At 38.5% G+C, this 18,792-nt stretch overlaps 1 protein-coding gene across 2 annotated transcripts in view; it reads left to right on the plus strand.

The window, feature by feature from the left end:
* Positions 1-372: 372 nt before the first annotated feature.
* Tusc3 (tumor suppressor candidate 3) overlaps positions 373-18,792 on the plus strand; it is a 127,762-nt gene continuing 109,342 nt past the window's right edge. The window contains exon 1 of one of the 2 annotated variants that reach the window (XM_090353990.1): positions 373-710. In XM_090353990.1, the coding sequence (XP_090210116.1) occupies positions 573-710 (138 nt within the window). In that variant the 5' untranslated portion in view covers positions 373-572. The remainder of the gene's footprint in view (positions 711-18,792) is intronic. The other variant, XM_090353989.1, reaches the window with a different exon arrangement.

The raw sequence follows: 18,792 nt of genomic DNA on the forward strand, positions 1-18,792 counted from the left end.
TGGGGATGTGAATGAAGTATATTGAATGCTTCAGAGGGCTCGGAGGGAGGCTCAGCTGTGTGGGTCCAAGCTAATGGAGACTGCTCTTGGCTGGTGTGGGTGGGGGTGTGGTGTTTTTCCTTCCACTACTCTGTTAGCTAAGAAGACAGTCCGCTGTGGCTGGGGCGTTGGGGCCGTGGTTGTTCTCCAAAGAGCCCCTCCATCAGCTGTGTCTCAGGCCCATCACCTGTCTCTGACCCGGGCACGCCCCCAGGCCCTGGAGGGGGGGTGGTCCAGCGGAACCGACCTGGCGAGGGTGCGGCGTTGCGTGCCCGGAGCCGCGGTCCTGGCCACGCCCACTTCCTGCCCCAATCCCGCGCGTCCCAGGTCCTTCATCCTGTGAACCGGATGCGCAGCCAGTCTTCTCCTCCGCATCCTCGGTTTCCACCCAGCTCCCCGGGAGAAGTCGCTGCTCCTGCCAACCCCGAGGGCCCAACCAGGAGGCTCCTGGCAGCCGGCCTGGCCGGTGTGGTGCGCGGTAGGAGCTGGGCGCGCACGGCTACCGCGCGTGGAGGAGACACAGCCCTGCGGCGATGGGTGCCCGGGCCGCTCCTTCACGCCGGAGACAGGCGGGGCGGAGGCTGCGTTACCTGTCCACCGGGAGCTTTCCCTTCCTCCTCCTGCTGTTGCTGCTGTGCATCCAGCTTGGGGGAGGACAGAAGAAAAAAGAGGTGAGAGCGAATTGGCTTTGGTTTTTTCCTTCCCCTACCCCCCCCCCCCCGCCCTCCCCGCCACCCTCTCGGTTCTCTCCAGCGGGCTAGGCCGTGTTGCTAGGCAACGCCAACGCGTTGCTAGGCAACGCGGCTTGGGCTTTGGAGGCCTTAAGCTGGAGCTGGCGCTGGTGGGCGGTGCCTGGGCCAGCCAGGTCGCCTCTGTCTGGAATGTGGGGGGACTGGGGTCGTTACTGGGAACCACGGAGCTTGTCCTTAATCACCACAAACAGTAGGGCAGGCACGCTGGTCTGGTCGAAGCTCAGCTGCAGCCGAGCTCTGCACACCTGTGTCACTAAAAGGGTGACGAGTGGGAAAGCAGCCCATCCAAGTGTGTGTTCCACCACAGAAACAAAACCACTTGCCCCCTTATTTTGTCGACTTGTGCTCATGGCTCTCTTCCTTGTCCATGGTAAGACTCCGCAGGGCCTGTCAAAGTTATTCTGCGTTCTTAATTGCACACTTTTAAACCGCTTCTGTTTTTATGTTAAATTTGATGTGTCCATGGTGATGAGAACCTCACATCTTGATCTGATTTTTTTGTTTTTAATTACAAAAGGAAAGTACGTTTCTTCACTGATGCATATCGGTCGATCCTGCTGTAGTTCTTCTGCAGAAAGTTGAGTCCATCATTTTCAAATGCTGATAGGATTGTGCGTGCCAAGCAGTTGAGGTAACAGCAGCGATTTCCTCTTAACGGCCTGCACAGATTCTGAAACTGTGGAATTGGCATTTCAAAGGACTTGTTGTTGGCCAGAATGTTCTATCACTTTTAGCATTACTGCAACTAAAGTGATATGCAGCTGTGGAAACTCACAGCCATACTGGATTTCTAGGGAAAATCTGAAACCTGGCTGGTGATTGAGCATCTAGTACTAGATCACTGCACCCTAATCTATAACTTTATTTTGGAGGTTCAGGCCATCTGATTGCTATCTTACATCATCATTAAACTGGGGGGGGGTTGTTGAGATTTGAATCAACTGACCCTTATTTAAAGGAGTTACAGGATTAGTTACAGGTGACTGCAATGGATAGCTGATGTGGGAACATGAGAAAAAATTGTGGGGAGAGTACTGAATACAATTGAAGATTTTTTTCCTGGCAAAATGATACCTACAGGTGACTTATAGGCTAAAATTCAAGATACAAGTGGAAGTTCTTTTAACAGCTGGATGAAGAGTGAAAAAGCTTCACATGAGAATTCTCATTCTCTTCACGCTTAAAAAACTGTGTATGTGTTTTCCAATTTTATCATGCAAATCACCCACACAAAATTCTTGGTGAATTTTGAAAAGGGATTTAGAAAAGTACTGCTGTAAATTTGAATTTACAAATGTAAATTAAACCTGTTTTTTCTAGCTCTTTATATTTTAGAATTACATTTAGAAAACATTTTAGATTCTAGAATCTTTTACATTTTAGAATTGTACGTTAAAAAGGAAGGAGGTTAAGGAGTAGGCAACTATTTGTTTTTTGGTGATCTAGTATGGGGGTCAGTAAAAATAAATGACAAACATTGTAGACAGTCCAGTGTTTTATCTCCTAGGAAGATAATCATTCCAATATTCAGTTGAATGGAACAAATAGGGAAAGATGCACATGTTCATAGCATCTTATCTCCAGTTGTCAGCTTTTATTATTATTTGGTAATTTGGTACAATAAATGTTGAAGTAGCAGTTGTTGGACAAAGGGTAAATCAGTGCAATAGTGATACTCACAAGATACCATGTTGGAAATGAACTTTGTAACTTGGGGGATGAAGAGAGGAGAAGTGAGAGAGTGAGTAAACAATGTTTGACAAGAATTGTACTCACTTCTTATGTAACTGTAACCTCTCTGTACATTACTTTACAGTAACTCCCTCCGCCCCCCCAAAAATGTTTTTTTTTTCTTTTTGTTGTTCATGGGGCTTAAACTCTTAGCCATGGCTTTTTCCCTGAGCTCTTCAGCTCAAGGCTACCTCCCTACTCCTGGAGCGACAGCACCACTTCCAGGTTTCTATTGGTTATTTGTAGACAAGAGTCTCAAAGACTTTAGTGCCTGGGCTGGCTTTGAATCGCAATTCTCAGATCTCAGCCTCTTGAGTAGCTAGGATTACAGCCATGAGCCACCACGCCCGGCTCCAAAAGATACTTTAATACAGCTATTTTAAAAAAGAAAAATGAGGTACTGTTGAAGATTATTTTTCTTATAAACAGGAGAACATTACAATAATGTGGTGGTGTGGTACATACTCGATATATGTTATCAAAGGAAAAGGAAGAGCAAGGTAATAACTTAAAAAGTTGAAAATTTTATAATAACCGTGCACATCAGTGAAAATGGGTCTACTCTATTCTTGGTGCTGAGTTTACAAACTGATTCCTCCCAGTTTAAAAACATGCTGTGTTGGAAATGGAAGGTGGTTGGTTGCAATGTGGTGCTCTGCTCAGGGTTGTCCAGGATTCTGTTGACCATATTTGATTTCTTTCTTCCTTGCTCTTTGTAAAATAATGTGATTAGTTAATAGGCTATGATATGTACATAATGAACTTTCAACATAAAAATTGTGCTACCCAGATATTTCCTTAGAGTGGTAAACTATTTTCTTTAATGAAATACTACACTTCAGTTACTTTTTTTTTTCTTTCTTTTTGGCCAGTCCTGGGGCTTGAACTCAGGGCCTGGGCACTGTCCTTGGGCTTTCTCAAGGCTGACACTCTACCACTTGAATCACAACTCCACTTCCGGCCTTTTCTGTATAGGTGGAACCTAGGAATTGAACCCAGGACTTCGTGAATGCTAGGCAAGCATTCTACCACTAGGCTACATTTGGAATCTGTACTTCAGTTTCTTCTTGTGTTATTGATGATTGGAGGTGAAGCTGTTGGGAAGTGATTAGTTGTGAACACTTTATGAATAGGCTCAGTGTCCTCACCCAAGGAACCCAAAGAGCTCTTGCTCTTTCCTCTAACTGGTGACTTTTTTTTTCCTGTGTAGTTTACTGGAGATAGAAATCCCACTGACTTTTCTGACCCAGCTTGCTTTGAACCATGATCATCAGATCTCAGCCTCCTTAGTAGCTAGGATTACAGGCATGAGCCCCAAGTACCTGGACAGTATGTTCTTAAGTAGAAAACTTAACAAATTGTAGTGAATGAAAATGTCCTAGTGAAATGTATATGTTAACATACATGGACCAACATGCAGATAAATCCATGAACTACTAACAATTACTGTCCAAATATAAAGGGTTTAGTGCAGTGCCTAGTACATAAATCATGATCAATAAGTGGTGCAAATATAAAGGTTTCATACTGTTAACCACATTCTGTTATAAGAATTGATATCCTGGGGAATCTAGTCATTATTTAGTAGTGGAATGCCAACTGAGTAAAAATTGTTTTTCTGATAAGTCTTGACCAGGTGTTTTGGTTTTGATCACTCAGATGAACTTCAAACCCCTTTCAAACAAGGCAAGCATATGAGATTGTTAATCTTACCCTGATCAATTAAAAAGGACAGTAATGCCTTAGGGATAAAACCAGGAAAGATGGACTGCTTGTCCAAGGCTTGTGTGATTAAGTCTGGACAGATAGATTGCCTTCCCAGTGTTTGTATCCTTATTTTCTCATTGGTAGCACACCCTTCAACAGAGGTAAACTTTGCCTTGTCAAGTTCCTTTTGAGTTGAATTCTTTTATTTATGTAACCCAATATCCCAAGACATTTCCAACATTGTATCAACCCATTGATTAACTATTGCTCATTTATCTACCCTTTTTCCTACCCTCCAGTTTTTGTTCTGGTATTTGTCAATAAATTCTCAGGATGTAGGGTGTGTTGTCATTTTGGGGATTTTTTAGTTGTTTTTCTCATATATTTTTTATTGTAATTAATAGAAGGGTTACATGACATTCACCAGATGGAAGGTGCATTACTTCACATACATTGATATGATCCCCATTTACCTACCCCCCACCTCACCCTCATTAAGGACAACAATCACTCATTATATGGCTTTTGTTTCTATATCCTAGAGGTCCTTTTATTTAGCGTCATACTGTATGGCCTTATGTATCTAGGTTTTGCTCTATTGCAAATCTCTGCTAGAAGAGTCCAAAGTTTCTACTGATTATGGCAAATGAGGGAAACCATGGTTTGGGGGACACTCCCTCTCGATTTCCTCATGCCTGAACTAAGAGGTAGTTTTCTTGTTTCTGAAAGGCTTTAATGGCACACCCTTCACATGACTTTGTATACCATGTATGGGTAATATGTATTGGAATATCATTATTTCTTTTTTATTTATTTTATTTAATTTTTTATTATCGAGGTAATGTATAGAGCGGTTACAGTTACATTTGCCAGATAGTAGGTGCATTACTTCTCACATATTGATACCCCCTCTCATGTTTTTGTCCCATTTTCTTCCCCCTCCCTCCTCCTAATCATCTTGTTTTCGCCTTTCCTTTTTCAAAAAAACAAACATATATACAGTATGCCAGGTAACAATCTCATATTGTAATAACTATGAGATTAACCAAAGGCAACAAAAGAGAAGATAAATAGTACATTAAGAACAGCAATCATGCAAGAGAAACCTCTTGTTTCCATATCCTAGAGTTTCTTTTATTTAGTCTCATCCTGTATGACCTTTTGTACCTAGGGTTTGAGCTATTGTAATCCTCTGCTAGGAGAGTCCTAGGTGTGTACTAATTATTATAAATGAGCTAAACCATTGAGCCTGTGTTCCTTTGGGTCTTACTGACTTCACTTAATAGGATTTTTTCCAAGCCTTTCCATTTCCTTACACATGGCATCACCCCATTCTTTCTGATGGCAGCATAGAATTCCATTGTGTATAAATACCACATTTTCTTGATCCGATCATCTACTGAGGGGCATCTGGGTTGGTTCCATATCTTTGCTATGGTAAATTGGGTTGCAATGAACTAGTGGCTTTAGTATGTCCTTGTTTCTGGACATTTGGGTAAATGCCAAGGAGTGGAATTGCTGGGTCATAGGAGATGGGTTAATTTTATATTCTACCTCTTTGACAAAGAAGTTGATCAGCTCTAAGAGCTTGGGATGGAATTTTGGGGCCCTTTAGATATAAGATCATGTTATCTGCAGGTAGGGATAGTTTAATTTATTCTTTCCCTGTGTGAATTATCTTTATGTCTTTTTCTTGCCTCATTTTTCTGCCTAGTTATTCCAGAACTATAGTGAAGAAGACTGCAGAAAGTGGACATCCTGGATTTAGTGAAAATGGTTTTAGTTTTTCCCCATGGCTGTTGGTCTCTTATATATAGCCTTTATTGTTTTTTTAATATATTTTTATTTTTAGTAATAGAAGTTATGTTATAGTCCCCAGATAGAAGGTGCATTACTTTGCAAACATTGCTACCCTTTCTCATGTTTTTGTCCCCATTTCCCTCCCCCATCCCCTTTATTCTATTTCCCTGTCCTTTTTGAGATGAACAAATAAACATATATACAGTATCTCAGATAACAAGGTAAGATACTATAACAATTAGTATAAAACTTGGACTCTCCTAGCAGAGGTTTACAATAGGGAAAAACCTAGATATATAAGGCCCTATAGGATGAGGCTAAATGAAAGGACCTCCAGGATATAGAAACAAGAGCCATATATTGTGTGATTGTTAATGTACTATGTTATTTTTCATCTCTTTTGTTGTCCCATGGTTATCTCATATTGTTACAGTGCCTTTTTATTTCTTAATTGGTATTTTTTCTAGTTAAAGCCTATTATACTTTATTTTTTATCGGTTGTGGTCGTGGGGCTTGAACTCAGGGCCTGGGCGTTGTCCCTTAGTTCTTCAGCTCAAGACTAGTAGTCTGACCCACAACACCACTTCTGGTTTTCTCGTGGTTAATTGGAGATGAGAGTCTCATGGACTTCTCATGCCTAGGCTGGCTTTGAACCTCAGATCTCAGCCTCTTGAGTAGCTAGGATTACAGTGTGAGCCATCTGCACCCTGTTTCATTACTCTTAATATAATTTGGGTTTGTCTTTGTTTTTCATTCATTTTAATGTGTGTAGTGTGGTAGATGGAATTAGAGTAAGAAAAGCTGGTGAAATGCTATCCTTCCCTCTGTTTATGTTTGCAAATTTCTTTGTCAGTTTAATTTCCTTCTTTAGAAATAATGGTATTTGGAAATGTTTGTTTTGAAGGTGAAGTGAAGCACAACTTATAAAACTTTAAAGTTTTATATAAACTCGAGAAAATGAAGTGTGGGCCCTAGTCTCTTGAATATAAACTTGAACAAGTCACAATCTTTTGAGACATGAGGGTTTTTATTAAATTTTTGTTTTCTACATTGTAAATCCATCAAGACAATTTTTTTGTTTCCATTTTTCTAATATTTTTATTGTAATTAATAAAAGGGTTACATGATATTTGCCAGATAGAAGGTGCATTAATTCACATACATTGATACCCTTTCACATGTCTTGGTCCCCATTACCCTCCCCCCAACCCCCCCAACTTGGTTTTTCCCCCTTCCCTATCCAATTTCAAATAACCAAATACAAATATATCCAATATATCAGATAACAAAGTGAGATAGTGTAACAATATGAGATAACCAAGGGACAGCAGAAGAGATGAGAGATAACATAGTACATTAAGGACAACAGTCATTCATTATATGGATTTTGTTTCAATATCCTAGAGGTCGTTTCAATTAGCTTCATACTATATGGCCTTATGTATCAAGATTTTGCTCTATTGCAAATCTCTGCCTGTAGAGCCCAAGGTTTCTACTGATTTTGACAAATGAGGGAAACCATTGAGCCTAAGTTCCTTTGAGTCTGGCTTACTTCACTTAATAAGATTTTTTTCTAAGTCTTTCCATTTCCTAACAAATGGGGCGATGTCATTCTTTCTGACAGCAGCATAGAATTCCATTGTGTACAAATACCACATCTTGTTGATCCACTCATCAACTGAGGAACATCTAGGTTGGTTCCATATCTTTGCTATGGTGAATAATGCTGCAATGAACATTGTTGTGCTAGTGGATTTAGTATGCCCTAGTTTCTGGATGTTGGGTAAATGCCAAGTAGTGGAATTGCTGGGTCATAGGGCAGCTCTATGTTTAGTCTTTTGAGGAACTTCCATACTGCTTTCCATAATGGTTGAACGAGTTTGTACTCCCACCAACAGTGTAGTAGTGATCCCTCCTGGCCACACCACTCCAGCATCTGTTGTTATTAGTTTTCTTGATCCTGGCCATTCTAACTGGAGTGAGGTGGAATCTTAGAGTTGTTTTGATTTGCATTTCTTTTATGACCAGAGATGTTGATTATTTCTTCATGTGTCTATAGGCCATATTTGTTTCTTCTTCAGAGATGACTCTCTTTAAGTCTTTGGCCCATTTTTTAATGGGATGGTTGTTACTTTGGAGATTAGTTTTGGAGTGACTCTATTTTTTGAGCTGTTGATAAATTTTATTTATTTTTCATATATTTTTTATTGTAATTAATAGAAGGGTTACATGATATTTGCCAGATAGATGGCGCATTAATTCCCATACATTGATACCCTTTCACGTGTCTTGGTCCCCATTTCCCTCCCCCCCCACCCCTCATCTTGTTTTCCCCTGTTCCCTATCCAATTTCAAATAAGCAAATACAAATATATCCCATATATTAGGTAACAAAGTGAGATACTGTAACAATATGAGATAACCAAGAGACAGCAAAAGTGATGAGAGATAACATACTACCTCAACAACAACAATCATTCATTATATGGCTTATGTTTCTATATCCTAGAGATCCTTTCATTTAGCGTCCTACTATATGGCCTTTTGTATTAAGGTTTTGCTCTATTGCAAATTTCTGCTAGGAGAGCCCAAGGTTTCTACTGATTATGACAAATGAGGGAAACCTTTGAGCCTAAGTTCCTTTGAGTCTGGCTTACTTCACTTAATATGATCTTTTCTAAGTCTTTCCATTTCCTTACAAATGGGGCAATATCATTCTTTCTGACAGCAGCATAGAATTCCATTGTGTACAAATACCACAACTCGTTGATCCACTCATCAACTGAGGGACATCTAGGTTGGTTCCATATCTTTGCTATGGTAAATAGTGCTGCAATGAACATTGTTGTGCTGGTGGGTTTAGTATATCCTTGTTTCTGGATGATTGGGTAAATGCCTAGTAGTGGAATTGCTGGGTCATAAGGGAGCTCTATGTTTAGTCTTTTGAGGAACTGCCATACTGCTTCCCATAGTGGTTGAACGAGTTTGCACTCCCACCAACAGTGTAGTAGTGATCCCTCTTGGCCACATCCCCTCCAGGATCTGTTGTTATTAGTTTTCTTGATACTGGCCATTCTAACTAGAGTGAGGTGGAATCTGAAGAGTTGTTTTGATTTGCATTTCTTTTATGACCAGAGATGTTGAGCATTTCTTCATGTGTCTATAGGCCATTTTTGTTTCTTCTTCAGAGATGACTCTCTTCAAATCTTTGGCCCATCTTTTAATGGAATGGTTGTTACTTTGGCGATTAGTTTTGAAGTGATTCAAGTTTTTGAGCTGTTGATATATTTTACATATGAGGCCCTTGTCTGTTGTATGGTTGGTGAAGATCTTCTCCCACTCTGTAGGCTTCCTAATTAGTTAACTAGCTATGTCCTTTGCCATAGAAAAGCTCTGCAGTTTAATGCAGTCCCACTTATCCAGCCTTTCTCTGATTTGTTGTGATTCTTGGTCCTTATTAAGAAAATTTTGACCTGTGCCAAGGAGGCCTAGTGTATCTCCTATTCCTTCTTGTAAAGTTTTCAGTGTGTCAGCTTTTACCTCCAGGTCTTTGATCCATTTGGAGTTAATTCTAGTGCAGGGTGACAAAGAAGCATCCACCTTTAGTTTTCTGCATGTGCTTAACCAGTTCTGCCAGCACAACTTGTTGAAGAGAGGATGTCTTTCTCCATTCTATTTATTTGGCTCCCTTGTCACAGATTAGGTGACCATAGGTCTGTGGTTTAAGAGCAACAAACCAACCCTAATCCTAGTAGAAGGAAGCAAATATTAAAATTAAAGCAGAATTAAACGAATTGGAATCCTAAAAAACTATGGAAAGAATCAACAAAACAAGGAGTTGGTTCTTTGAAAGAATTAACGAAATTGACAAACCCTTAGCAAATTTTACCAAAAAAAGAAGGGAGCATATCGAAATAAACAAAATCACAGATGAAAATGGTACTATCACGACAGAAATTACCAAGATCCAGAGTATCATGAGGGAATACTTCTCAAACCTTTACGCCAACAATCTTGAGAATCCAGAAGAAATGGACGAATTTCTAGCCAATATTAACATACCCACACTGAACCAAGAAGAACTAACCCAACTAAACAGGCCTCTTTCAAGCTCTGAAATAGAAATGGCAATAAGAGTCCTTCCACCTAAGAAAAGCCCAGGGCCAGATGGATTCACAGCTGAATTCTCTAAGGTCTTCAAAGCAGAGCTCACACCAATACTCCTCAAGCTCTTCAACGAAATTGAAAATGAAGGTTCTTTACCAAACTCATTCTATGTAGCCAGTATAACCCTCATCCCCAAACCAGACAGAGATTCATGAAAGAAAGAGAACTATAGACCTATTTCTTTGATGAACACCGATGCAAAACTTCTCAACAAAATACTGGCCAACCATCTACAACAACTCATCAAAAAAATTGTACACTATGATCAAACAGAATTCATCACAGGGAGGCAAAGGTGGTTCAATATACGCAAATCAATTAATATAATTCAATGCATCAACAGGAGCAAGGACAAAAATCACATGATTGTCTCAATAGATGCAGAAAAGGCATTTGACAAGATCCAACACCCCTTTATGTTAAAAGCTCTGGAGAAAGTAGGAATCCATGGAACATTCCTCAATATAATAAAGGCTGTGTATGACAAACCCACAGGTAGTATTATACTTAATGGTAAAAAGCTAAAGCCATTCCCTCTAAAATCAGAAATGAGACAAGGATGCCCACTCTCTCCACTCCTCTTTAACATAGTATTAGTATTGCAATAAGGCAATAAGAATTTTTAGAGTAAACATTTGATTTATAGTAATTTATATGTAAAAGCTAATTTATGCCTTACGTGTGAATAGTTCTGCTTTGATCAGAACTTCTTCACATAAATAAATCTAAATAGCAATATTGTATGAACCTTAATGAATACTGAAAACTAATAAGGAAGAGTTATTTAAGTTCATTTGATTATCAAGTGGCAATGAAATTTACACCTTGGTTTTGCTTGTTTTAGATACTGATATGCAAAGCCACAAGTCAAAACAGTAAGCTCCTTTTGCATATTACTATAGTTTTCAAAGTATTTCAGAGTTCATATAGGCATCATAACTCAAGGATGGATAAGAAAACTTAATGAAGTTATAATTTGTGTACTACTGTATATTGTAAGGTCCACCCCAAAAAGGTGGTTTTGGAGGGCTCTTGGCTAAGTCTCCTCCCAGTACCTGAGTTACCTAGGTAACTGGCTCAGCCCTCCTAGAATGCCCTGGTCATCTTGCATCAGACCATGGGTGGGTCCCAAGTTCTGAGGTCACATCACCATCCAGTATGGCCACGTCTTCTCTCATGTGGCCATATCTTCTCCCCATCCCTTCCCTACATAAGTTGCTGGCAAGCAGCTCTGTGGACCCCTTCCGCTTTGTTTCCACCAAACATGGTGGGGCCCTGTTTAGTATAAAACTCTTTTGTTTCTTGCTTGAAGACCTTGTGATGTTCTCTTTTCATTGGCCTGATTTAAACCTTTACAGATATCCCTTGCATTCAAAGTATTCTTGTGTAAGTGTAGAAATAGAAGACAGTTTACAACCAGAAAGATTAGAGGTAGAGAATACATATTTTTCTATTTTCTCTATATCTTTTATGATTTGGGACCCATCCTATATTTTCCCTCTAAATAGAGTACCACCATTTCGTTTTTGCATTTTCAGAGGATTTCATCATGACACAAAAGGCACAGTGTCCACCAAGCTGTGTTTTTGCTGGTTGTTAATAAAATATGAACTCTGAGCATATGGAAATGTCTTTGCTTGTTGTCTGGGTAGTTATAATATTTGAAGCCCAGAGTAGATATTCCTTTTAGTTTTATTACTGCTTTCCTGGCTCTGAATTAACTGTTGTAAATGTTTTTCATGCCATATACCTTTAAATGATTTTAAATAGCAATACTTTTTAATCAATAAAGTAGCAATACTATTTAAGCAATAGAAGTATATATAAGTGCTAGTAATCTAGCAAAAAGCCCTGGGTTTGATATTTTTTTTTGGTACTATATACACAGAAAAAGTCTGAAGTGGTGCTGTGGCTCAAGTGGTAGAGTGCTAGCCTTGAGCAAGAAGTGTCTAAGGACAGTGCCCAGGATGTGAGTTTAAGCCCCAAGACTGGCACTAAAAGATTTCCCTAAAATATGGCTCATGTTAGTGAAAAGGGAGCCAAATAACGGTTAAGTATGATATTGTTTTTCTTGTAAATCTTTATTGGCTAAACTTTTATTAGTCACAGGTAAAATTTGAAATGATTAATAAGACAGCTACCAGCTAGGAAAGCAATTACAGTGTGAAAAATGTGTGAGGGTTACTGTAGTAGCATATAGGGCTAAGCTGAAAATGGAATTGGTACCCAAAGGAAATAGGTAATAAAGAGGGACAGTGCTCCATGCAGAGGACAACAACATTGATAAAGGCTAAAAATGAAAAAGCAAATTCAAAGAACATAAAGTAGTTCAGTGGGGCCACATGGGGTGGATGAGTCATATGTTGAGCCTGGGATGGAAGCTATGGGGTAAGTCATAAAGAACCTTATAGACCTTGTCAAAGTATGTAGACTTGATCCTGTTACCTGTGAGCATAAGTGAAGGGCTTTATTCTGGAGGTGGCAAAATGCAACTTACGTTTAGAGGGACTTCTCAGGTTCTGTTGTGAAGAACAGCTTTGGTGGGAATTCCAGGTTGTAGAAAAATAACCAGTTTGCTCAAGAAGTGATTGTAATAGTTAATGTAAGAGTTGATGATGACTTGCATTTGATTGTGGTAGTGAGAATAAAGAAAACTAGGTGTCATAGTTGTTTTGAAGTCAGGCTAGGCAGTAATTGTAATTGATTGCATGTGGGATGAGGGAAAAGATGACAGAAGTGATGACTTTTTATTATTGTTGTTAAAAGGAAAATCTATTTACTGGACTAGAAAATTGAAGAAAGAAGTTTGGAAAAAATATTATGTTCACTTTTGAGAATGTGTGAAATGATCTTTAGAAGTTAGAATTGAGATTTTTTGAGGCAGTACAATGGATGTGGAGTTATGATCTAGGCTGAAGATAAAATGAACTTAGAAATCATAAGCATAAATGGGAGTACAGACTGAAGTCATTATATTCATTATACACACATACAAATGGTTCTGATGTTTTGATTTCCTACAGCTGGTATACGTACAAAATGATACCATGTCTGCAGTGCTAAAAGTAATAAAAACAATGGCATATTTTGTATATATGAGCAGAACAATTCAGGGAGAGGTTCGACGTTAAAAGTGATTGCTTCCAAGGGGTTAAATAACTGTAAAATCCTAACCGCTGGAAGATGTGATCTAGAGAACTGAGGTTTGAAGCCAGTCCAGAAAGAATAGTCTTAAGCCTCCATCTCTGAAATTATCAGAAAAAAAAATTAGGCTGGAGGATTTTTCAAGTGGAGGCTCTGACTTTAAATCCCAGTAGTGTTGGGAAAGGGTTAACAAACAAGAAAAAACTGTATAAACTGTTTTGAATGTAGTGAGGATAGTTTTGCTGTAAAGGGAACTGTATAGACAGTTAAGCATATGGGCTGTGAGAAAGAATAGTCACTTCATTTTATCAAACAATTTTGTTATGAATGGGAGAAAAATTTAGTAAATAGTAGAGAAGTTAAAACAAAAAAAAAGAGTACTGCTATAGCCAGGTTACTGAGTAAGTAGAGTAAGGACTAGACATTGGAAAAGTGCAGTTAACTATATGAGTGAATGTAGGGCTTTGAGGGGCTGTTCACAAATACTTTTCTTTTTTGTATGTGATAATGTCTTAAGGCCTGCTAGTACACTCAGATTTCTGAATAATAAATTCATTCTTCTCAGTCCTGAGGGCTTCTCCAAAGACAAAGTATTAATGGCTTTGGTGTCTAGTAAGTCCTTAGTTCTCATAGGAAGTGCAGTTTAACCCTCTCTGCACATGGCAGGTATTTTGGAGTTCTAAAACAGCTGGGGCCCGAATTACAGTAGTTCTACCAGGGCTGGCTACCATTTTATTTCTCAGTTCAGAGACAAAATGGAAAAATGTAATTTCCAGTTGGTGAAGATCAGGAAAAGCATTTATAGCCAAGCCTTGTTTTCAGGGAATTGAGGCAAGAAGTTTGATAACTAACTGATCTTGGATATGCTTGGCCTTTGTTCCTTTTTTCTCAGGACTAATTCTGCAAAACTCCTGGAGACTTGTCACTGCTTACTTGAGGAGGTGATTTGGTTACCCTGTTGAGATAATTACTCCTAAGCCACATAGGCTCAAGTGGGGCAATCTGTCTGCAAGACTTCTGTCTCCCATTCCAGTGATAGAACTTTGTTTTAAAAGCTGACAGTTGAAAAAAAAAAAAAGCTGACAGTTGATAATCTGTTGGCTGTGCTAACACTATAGGTAACTCATGCCCATACTTTCAGCCTTAAAAAAGCAGATTAAAGCTTTAGATTAACGCTCCTTAAATGGTTAATATGCCACCTGCAAGCATTAAACAGAAATGTGACCTTAAGTTTTGAAGTCAGACAGATACAGAATGAAGGTATATATGCCAGGCTTTTTTTTTTTTTTTTTTTTTTCTTTTGCCAGTCCTGGTCTTGAGCTCAGGGTCTGAGCACTGTCCTTCGACTTTCTTAAGGCTAGAGCTCTACCACTTGTCTCAGCACCATTTCTGGCTTTTTTCTGTGTATGTGGTACCTAGGAATCAAACCCGGGTCTTCATGTTTGCTAGGCAAGCACTCTACCACTAGGCCAAACTCTCGGCCTTTATCCTCCTTTTACCTACCTACTGATATTCGTACCTGAAGAGTCATTTGATTTTAGGAAAATCACTTTCAATGTCATTACTGTAGAATAGATGAATAACCTTACCTGGACCTATTGTGAAAATAGTGTTAATCCTCATTCATGAAGGCTCCATACTCATGATTTAGTTATCATTATGCTGGGGATTAAGTTTTAATGTATGAATTTAAACAGTTTTCCATTATTACATAGGTGATATACAGATGAGTTACTGTTTCATAAGTCAGGTAATGAGTTAATTTATTTTTGGACAATGTCACCCCTTCATTCTTTCCCAGTTTCCTTGTCCCCATCCACAAGTTGTATAGCTAAATTTTCTACATAATATTGGCTGAGTGGATCATGGTATGTAGAATTGTAATTTCCTATTCTTTTGGAGTAGACACATGCTTTGACTTTTAGAAACATGTGAGCAAATGCCTTACATGTCACTTGTAGGTCAACATTTGAAGTGTCTTTATATTCCTTGTCATGCTCTTTTGTCTCTGTTACAGTGACTCAGAATGTTTGAGAGATAGAGTGGTTTATCAGGTTGACATGTAGAATGAGTAGGATGAACAGTTTCCTTGCCAACCCATGATAGAGAAGTGTACCTTTTTTAATTGCTAAGATTTAGAGTTGTTAGCACACTATAACCTATATCGATTGTGTCAAGGACTAATGGCCTCTTTTACTTTTTAATACAATTTTAAATAGCTACTTGTGAAGAATACATCATTTGTCATAGAATACAATGAAACATTGTTAAACCATTTAAAGTTGCAGCAAAGAGATTAAGGGAACACATATTATTGATATAAAAGATGCAAGCTTTTAAAAGCTAATTCTGAATGTTATGTAAGATTTTCCTTGGTTAGGTAATAGTGCAGTTTTAAATGAGAATTGTTAGGCAGTTAACTGTAACTTTCATTTCTCTCAGATTTTACTTCCAAGTCTCAAACCAATTCCTGTTGCCACAGCATTTTTGTGAATTAAATAACTCCTTTGTGTTTGCAGTAGTTTGTGACCACATGTAATCTTATTTCTGTCTGCATATTCTTACAGAAATTTGACATTTGATTATATGTTCTAATTATCCTTTTGTATGGAACTATTCATGTTAGCTGAATTTCTTACAGATTCTGCTTTGAGACAGTTTATGATAGGTCAGCAGATACGAGTCTATAATAACTTTTAGTCTCTTGGTAAAAATACACCAATAATGTATGATTTCTAGATACAAATTATTAAAAAATAATTAAGAATATTAAGAATTAATCTAAATTAGACTTCATAAAATAGGAAAGTAAAAATAGCAGGAGGAATAGGAATCTTAACAGCACAGGAATAATAACACCTGTTTTCAAAGATTTTTGGAGAAAGTACCTTATTTATTACATTCTGTGATATCACTAGATTACAGCCCAATTAATTCATTCTCATATTTTTTTCTATGATGTTTGTACATTATATATAAAATGCCTTGTTCTAAAATTGTCTTCTCAGAAAATGGAATAGTAACGATGTTTTATTATACTGATCTCTACCTCTTTAAGATGAATAGTTGCTATGAGCATTAAGAAAGATGACAGAGATGGGTGCAGTCCTGCAATCCTACCTACTTGATAGGCAAAGATTCAGGGGTCTTGGTTCGAGGCTCAGCCTGTGAAGCCATAGAAGTTCTGTAGGCTTCATGTTGGTGGTGTCTGTTAATACCAGCAAGAGAGGAAGCACAAATGCTTGGGTTCTATCATCCTCAGCAACATAGGCAAGTACATGTTCGAGTATTGCTACAGCCCAGGAGAGCCTAGGTTACTATTTTGAAAAATAACAAAGAGAGAAAAGGTGATCACTTAGGTGGGTAAGCTATTGGCCTTGCGATGGTAAGACCCTGCTTTCAACCCCCAGCACTATCAGGCTGTAAATATGCAGGGTGCTGGTGGTGCCCCATTCCTGAAATCCTAATTATTCACCAGGCTCTGAGGCTCTGGGTTTGAGGCCCAGTCAGAAAGAACCTCAAGACTTCTCTAATTAGCCAGCTAAATGCCACATTGGTGGTCTTGTTTCAGCTGTCAGCAAAAAAGTTGAGTGAATGCAAGTCCCCATACCAGCATAAACAAAACCAAACCAAGACCTAAATATGAGGGTGGCATTGCTACATAATAGAATGTTTCTAGCTCTTAATTTCTGCTTCTTAAAAGTTGGCAGGGTATAGGGAGATATTCTCTTGGTATATTAAGGTTTGATGTCACTGCATTCTAATTTGGATCTCAGGGCTTGTTGCAGAATTCAGTTCCTCATCGTTACAGGTTTGTTTTCTTGATGGCTGTGTTGCTCAGTTCTTCTATGCTAGCCCTCTCTGCACACAGTTCTCAGCATAGCTGTTGGCTTTCTTCCTAAAGGATGGCTTCACAGTATAGTTAAGATTCTCAGTTGATTAGATCAAGCCTACAAGAATTATCTCCATTTTGAGAAAACTCAGTGAACTTTTAAGGATTTTGTTTGCCAATAAGTTAGATTAGTAATTTATTTCATTACATTATAAAACAGATCTATAATACATGGGATGTTTTGTCTTCCAAAATAGACAAGCTGGCATTTTTAGATATTGATATATTTTAAATAATAGTATACAAGCTCAAGATAAGTAGGTATGATAATGTATTTGTGCATCTTTAATTCATTTAGCAATGATTATAAAATTAAAATAACATTTGTATCAATTAAGGCTTTAGGGAAGTGAGCTCACAAGAAGAGTATCTTTCCATCTGTATATGTTCCAGTGACTTGATTCTATGCAGTAGTTAATAGTCCCCGAAAGCCTCTTGTATGCTACATGGTAATGGATGGTAATGGAGCTGATGATCCCAGGTAGGCAGCTGGGAAGGGAAGGGAAATGTGAGGTTGGTAGAAGAAGAACAAATAGGAACCCAGGAGGATGGACTGAACCCTCAGTGGTTTCTGAGCTCATACTTATTTAATTCAGTAGTACTGAGAAGATAGCTTTTTGCAAAAATAAGTAACTGCAAATGATCACAATTTTAAATAGCTCACGTATCTTGCAGTGTCAGTATACCCATTAAACAAATCTAGACATTTAGAAGAATAATAGACATTCCCTTTTCTATGGGAGAAATGAACTGTTGAAGTGAACATATTGTTTGGTGTCTATAACAATTATTTGGAAAAACATAGTTGATGCTTGTCATGATTCACTCATGCAATTTATTTACTTGGAGTTTGAGCTTAAGGCCTTAAACTTTCTTGTACTATACAGCTTGAGTCATGCCAGTAGCCTACTTGTTTGCTGGTTGTTTTGAAGGTGGAGTTTTGAGGACTTTTGTGTATAGGCTGATTAGGATTGCAGGAGAGAGACATTGGTGCCAGCAATAAATTTTGAGATACATTTCCTTACATTAAAGTTTTATATAAGGGCTGAAGCAAGGCACTAGTGTATTATGCCTATAATTCTAACTATTCAACACTGATGTCAGAAAATCTCATTTTGGAGCCAGTCTGGACAGACAAACCTTAGAGACTCTTGTCTCCAATTATCCAGCAAAAAGATAGTTTAAGTGGTAGAGCACTAACCTCAAGAACCACAGGCTCTCGAGTTCAAACTCTAGTAGTGGGGAAAAAAAATCAGGGCTGGAGGCATGGCTTAAGGTACAGAATGCCAAGTGTGAAACCCTGAGTACAAACCTTAGTACTGCCAAAAAGAAGAAATAAAACGATTAATTTGTAAAATGATTTTCTTCCCATTGCAAGGCAGGGTAAAGCCCTCTTCTATCAGAACAGTGCTGTTTTGAATATCAAGTTCTAGTTCTTTTAAGCCTGGTTACAAATGCATAGTATACTTTCCAAAGCAGCTTACTAGTTTTATAGAGAATATTAGATACCCAAGTCTGGACAGCCATATTTTTAAATTAACAGTTCTATCGAGTAAACTA

The sequence above is a fragment of the Megascapheus bottae genome, chromosome 20 (assembly GCF_031878675.1).
Source record: "Megascapheus bottae isolate mThoBot1 chromosome 20, mThoBot2.hap1, whole genome shotgun sequence".
In the NCBI taxonomy this organism is placed as follows: domain Eukaryota; kingdom Metazoa; phylum Chordata; class Mammalia; order Rodentia; family Geomyidae; genus Megascapheus; species Megascapheus bottae.